At 43.6% G+C, this 6,380-nt stretch overlaps 1 protein-coding gene across 2 annotated transcripts in view; it reads right to left on the reverse strand.

Annotated features, from left to right (window-relative positions):
• Positions 1 to 5,212, reverse strand: part of LOC108763764 (probable serine/threonine-protein kinase DDB_G0282963) — a 68,759-nt gene extending 63,547 nt beyond the window's left edge. For both annotated transcript variants that reach the window (XM_018511636.1, XM_018511629.1), the window contains exon 1: positions 3,660 to 5,212. In XM_018511636.1, the coding sequence (XP_018367138.1) occupies positions 3,660 to 5,037 (1,378 nt within the window). In that variant the 5' untranslated portion in view covers positions 5,038 to 5,212. The remainder of the gene's footprint in view (positions 1 to 3,659) is intronic.
• Between the last annotated feature and the right edge of the window lie 1,168 nt (positions 5,213 to 6,380).

Raw genomic sequence — 6,380 nt, forward strand, 5'->3', positions numbered from 1 at the left:
ACCGCCCGATACGGAGTAAACGCGCTTGCTTACACACGTATGCCAATTGTACGTACGTACGTATATCGACCTTCCCGTTTCATCGATCGAGTACAAGAAAACGAGAGAAGGAGAGAAACGGAGCAAAGCCACAGGAACCAGATCCGTGAATCAATCCCTCTTTATTCCACAACGAACGTTAAGGCTTAATGTTTCGCCATATAACGCACGCTGCTTTTCACTGATAGCCGATCGTTCCTTTAATTATGCAACGTTATGAACTACTCACCGACGAATAATTACGAACAAATATCGGATCGTTTTCGTTCCCTTCGTCAGGACAGAATGGGATTGTTTCTCAAACATGCGCAAGCACCTTTCGCGAGGAATAATTCGACAGTTTTAGGTTTCGCGTGATACGCCATAAAATTGACGGCCGCGTTAATCACGCAATTCCTCGATCGCCGTTTCATTCCCGTTTATGGTACGCGTTGCAACATGCGTTCTCTCTCCCGTGACGTACAACAACGAGTTTAATGCTTTATTGACAACATCTATCGCCAATAAAGCGTCCAGCGTGTAGACTGTTTTTTTTTCTAAAAAATCAAATTCTCTACCATGTGATACGGAACCCGCAATAAATATGCGAGATAGCTACCGCTGTAGCCTTTTCCGACGGTGTTCTACGGCACCAGTTTGAGCCTCGTTAACGGGAAATCGCGCCTGTGTGCGTATCCGAGGTTGAAGGAACTAATTAGCCATAACTTTCCGTAAATGGATTTTAGCGCGCGATACCGCCGGCTTTATTGCACCTCGCGGTCGCGCTTCTTGCTCAAGAACGACGGTGGAAATGTATCGAGTCCGCGTCCGGTCAGCAGATTCTGACGAATATTCGACACTGTTATGAACTTAATTATGCAATATTCCGAAGTGCGGTTTTATCGTCGCGAACCTCGTTCTCTTTCCGCATCAGTGGAATAGGTGATAAGCACAAACGCATGACTTGATCGATCGTCGTAGCGTATACTTTCCCACGTTACGATTACGAAATGTAATTTGCTCTAGAATGGTAATGTGCATTCGGCCGATGTGTCGACCTTATTATTCTTTTTTTTATCTGGGTTACAGACTTTGCGACAGCTGTTGGTAAAGTTAATTAAAATGATTTTTAATCAATTATCTATGATCTGTAAACAATGTTATCATCTTATATAATTTGCCGAAGAATATGAATTAGTGATTCAGAGTTTGTTCATAAATTAGGTTCAACTTTTAAGATATACATGCAAAATGATTAATATCGTCTCGATATGACTCGATATATTTTATATTTTCGAGCTGTAAAAATATTATTCTAATTACACGTTCAGCATTTATCTGTTACAAAGTACGTTTATACTAAAGTGCTTACGATCTGTAATTTGATCCGTATTTACCATTGATAAGTAAGTCGATAACGAGAACAGAATTTCATTTTATATCTAATTACTGCGGGTGTGAAAGTGCTCCCAGTACGCGTGCAACCAACAATACGTCACCGATTAGATTCGTTTGTCCTTTTTCCTCTGAACTCTCCGTCAATGCGAATACGTATTTAAAAATTGCTAGCCTCGCCGACCGTATCGCACTTATTCACCGGATATTAACGCACGCAAACGCGCGAAAAGAATACCTCGTGGAAACATCGACCATGATATCGATGAACTCGCTGCATGAGACTAGTACGCGCAATTACGGTAATTAGATTTTACATTAGTCGTTTTAACAACTCGCACTTCTTATCTACCCGTCGCGAAATTACGCGTTGTAAAGACATAATAGAAAAAGGTGATCCAATAATATCTCTCCTGGCAAGAGAGTGTTTATCTATTCGTCACGGTGTTTGGTGTAATGAACGGTCCTGACGGCGATACATTACAATTATAAAGTTTGCGCGTTGATAAAACCGCCGTAATGCAATGAGCAAGTTTTCACTTAAAAAAGATGTTATCGTGCAGAGCGAGATATTTAACCGACAACCTACGGAAATGTGTATTACCGCAGAATGTTAACAACCTGATAATTCATAGATACGCGCGAATGTTGTGACAATTTGTAATTCTGGAATACAAATCGCTGTGGGATATAATTTTAATAATTTATAGATACAAAGAGTGTGTTAAAGTTGTATATAATTATATAAATAAATATATATATGTATATAAAATATGTGATATATAACGCAAAGATAAATGTGTTTATCAATTATATAAATTTATCGATCAAATTTTTGCGCAAGAAACAGCGAGTCTTGGATCCGCCTAGAAAATTGTTACTCGAGTACCAGGTGAGAAATGGCCACACTTGATTTATGAGGCAGAGAGCGGCTATTTCTCCGACTGCTTAACTATTGTTTCCTGACAATAAGCGTATATCAGATATGAATGACACGAAGAAACGTTCTCTATCATTCATCAAGCTGGCACTCGGCCGGGAAGTAAAGTAATTACACGTTTTCCTGTGTCACTTGAAAGGACCATCTATCTGCGCGATGCTGCAAAAACGTGGCAATAATACCGGCATACTTCTTTCGAAAAGCAGATGATAATTAACTGTCCGATCAATAGCGTAAGGTAAGGTGTCGTGATACATAGCAGTTCGTTAAAAATAAGTTTTACACGGTCGAATCGTCCACGTGTTGTACGACCGTGTACTTTCAAAATTCTTCAATGATAAATCATATTTTGCTGATATAAATACGCGCAAATATATGCTACTTAAATTAAACCGATAAGATCTTAAATTAGTTGTTATATATTATAAAGATACGATTCCATACATATAAAACGTCGAAAAACTGTTTCATTATGAATTATGAGATTATTCTTCCACGCTTCCAATTTATATATATTTATACAGTTGCACCATTTTCGTTTACCAAGACATACCATAATTAATGTGATGTGTGTATGCTATACATATATGTTTCTCTAATTAATTATTATTTGAAAAACGTGGCAGTCGATTTCACGAATGAGTAGTGTATTACACGTCAATCGTGACAGTAGTAAATTGCAGTCGTTTTACAAACGCTTTCTCATACAATGGCGAGAAACATTTTCTCCCGGTGTTGAATATTTCTTCTCTGACTAAGAAATTTATACATTCGGCATTTACAGCCATTACACGCTCTTAATGAGAGATTCTATTCACGCGGATTAGGCAATTCTACTCGAACAATGAATGCGTAAAACTCATTTCGCCATTTAAAACGTTCTGCAATGTATTTCTTCGAATATTAATACGCAAACTTCTGCGCTGGATAAACAATGATAATAAATTTTGATTAATCATATTATTATGCGGTATATTTGCCGTTACATTCCCATACGAAAGACTATATAAAATATACGCGGAATTTTGATGAGATCATAATGCGGATTGTCTGTCATATTTCAACGACGATGTAAATCATCGTTCCTGTTATGACAAATCGAAGCTTCGTTGTAGTGACGCGTTACATAGGCGATTGCCAAAGATTTCATTATAATACACCACACACACATCTCGACAAATAATTTTCTCAAATAACTCTTAACGTATAAATTCACCTTGCGATGAATTGCCATTATGCTACAGACATGAAGCAAAAAGAAAAGAAATTTGCATAGTGCGCGGTACAAACAATATCGATAACTTACCCGAGGAAGGCCTGTCCGAATATCTGGTGCAGTAGACCCACGCTGGCCATAACATCTTTCCAGGATCGGATGTTCCAGTCTGGTTGGACGTCGTGTTCCCAGTCGAAACACCGGTGGGGGAGGCGTTGGTCGTTGTCGTTTCCGAGCTGCTCCTCTCAGAAGTGTCGGAGGAGGATTCTAGAAAGTCCTTCGTTAGATCGATCGGCCTCGAAGACACTTTTTTAGGCCGGGACTTCTTCAGGGAGATAGGATCCGTGATTCTCCTGCCAAAGTCCGCTTTTAAAATATTATCTATACTGAACTTTAGACCCGCCTGATGCTGCAAGTTGTTGTTGTTGTTGTTATTGTTGTTGTGATGATTGGCGTTGTTGCTGATACTATTTTGCACGCCATTCGCGGAGGGCAGAGTACGTCCGTTCTCCTCCCTAGCGCTGGGCGATGCCGGACTCCCGGAATCCCGTTGCAGGAGCTTGCTGACCGACAGCCGGTGCTGGTGTACCGAATTCGCCGGTACGTGCTGTACCTGCGAGCCCTGATGCAGATGCGTGTGGGCGTTCGCGTGATGTAGATGCTGACTGTGATGCGGCATCAACGAGGTAGTCTCCCGCGGATCTCTGCAAGCAGCGGGATGGAGAACGGGCGTCGTTGCTTGAAGCCCGGTGACCGTCATGGCCGACGGTGGTGACAACGAGAGTCTCGTTACTAGAGGAACGCTTATCGGTGTACGATGTAACCTTTCTACAGTTGGATAAACGATTTCGTGACCTAGGCCGTGCTGAACTCGCGCCGTATAGTCGGAAATATCAGGTTCCCTAGAAGAATATCGAGTAAGAAGATGTTGCTGATGACTGGATTGGTATCTAGGTACGATAGCCTCTTGTATAGCTTCCGGTCGACCTGGAGACGAGGCGGTAGCCGAGGAGGAAGCCGGAGATCTGACGGAAGACGCCGTAGGGGACGATGGTGGTTGACTGTAACCAGGTGGACTTGGTGCTGGAACGTGATTATTGGACGTACGCTGATAATACAGATCGTTGCAGCTGGCGGAGCTGGAAGGCGATGGTGTCGCCGACGTTCTCGTGTTCTCCTCGTCACGAAACTCGCCCCGGCTACTTGCGGATTCCTGGTCGTACCTCATGGAGCCGCATACACGCACACCGACCACGCTAGTTGGCGTCGGTTCGCTGCCAACGCTCAACACTTCGCTCGTGTCGCTCTCACAATCACTGTCCGCGTTGTTGCATTCTGTTCCCCGCATCTGATCCCGTTTCTCCGCGTCCTCCTGGTCACGATCCAGTCGCGAGATCAGGTGGTTCGACCTGATCTCCGGGTCCGATGAGTCCAGACCCATTGGTGCCTCCGGGAGTGTACTCGACATTTTTTACCCGAAGAAACACCCACCTCGCACAATGACAAACTTCGTTTTCTTGATCCGATCACAACGGAACTTTTGTAGACCGTGTTTTCATGATGCCTTCTTCTCCCCGTAACGTTTCTTCAAGAGTTAATCATAATTCTCTTTCAATACTTGATATCATTTTTAATGATATCTTACGGAAATGATCCGTCTACCATTGATAAATGTCATTTTCATATTTGTATATATCTTTATCATTATCTGTTGGAGTTTCACAATTCTTTTCAACATACATGATTGATTAACAAGATTATAATCTAACAATAAAATAATCCTTCTACCAAAAGAATTTCTCTTCACGATGTCAACACTTTAGACATTTACGTGGATCTTTTGCGAGTTTTATACCGGCTAAATAGTAACCTCACTCGGTTTCATTCCGACGGATGGTTTCGCGGACTGTTTCAGTCAATATTTATACTTTATCTCACTTTCATTTTCGATGTATCCCTCGTCGTAAGTTTTTTGACGATGTTTACACCATAAATTACTTTGAACAAGTTTGTTACTCATCTATAATGCAGATGATCTTAGTTAGAATTCGAATCACGGTGGTTCTGTTGTCGCTTACAAAGCGCAGCCCTCCAAAGTTTCGCTGTAGTAGTCTAACACAATGCACTTTCACATGTTTTCGGATCTTCGATCGGTTAGACGTTCCTTAGGCGCCATACAAAGGTCACTGACGTTCTCAAAGAGACGGCAATGCATTGGATGCGTCTCCGTTGTACTAGTTAGTCCACGATCAGGACGAAAATAGCGTCAGTAAGAACGGAAAGTAAGAACGTCAGAGGCAGTGAATCGGTCCGAGTAGATCGCGCCGATGAAAACGTGGAGTTCCTTCGCGGCGCTGGTAGAGACGCGGGTTTCGACGGAGCCGTAGTGCGACGCCGTGAAACCGGACCGCGGGCCTGGTTGTCCAGTTGGTTGCCGCGGAACGTCTGCGGCGAGGAAGCGGCGGGAGGGCCCGCGATGGGCGTTTCTGGGTGTAGACCTGTACGCGTCCACGCCTCCCAAGGTGACCCCGAAGGGACGAGGACGCGGGTGAGGGACATGATCGCTCGACATCTGGTGGCTGACACGCGAACATGCTGCAATGAAACGCCCTAACTCGCCCCACTCGGATGAACCGACGTCTCGTGGGTTCGCCTCATAGGTGGCCACCACGTCCCACTTCTTGCCGTGATCGGCGGCATCACCCTACCTCGCGCGCACGTCTCGAAGGCTATCCTTTTCCTACGCGCTCACCTCACTCGGTCGATCCCCACCCAGCGTTGTTGGGTAGTAGAGGTCTATTGGAGCGGCTG

The sequence above is a fragment of the Trachymyrmex cornetzi genome, unplaced genomic scaffold (genome assembly GCF_001594075.2).
Source record: "Trachymyrmex cornetzi isolate Tcor2-1 unplaced genomic scaffold, Tcor1.1 scaffold1118, whole genome shotgun sequence".
Classification (NCBI taxonomy): Eukaryota; Metazoa; Arthropoda; class Insecta; order Hymenoptera; family Formicidae; genus Trachymyrmex; species Trachymyrmex cornetzi.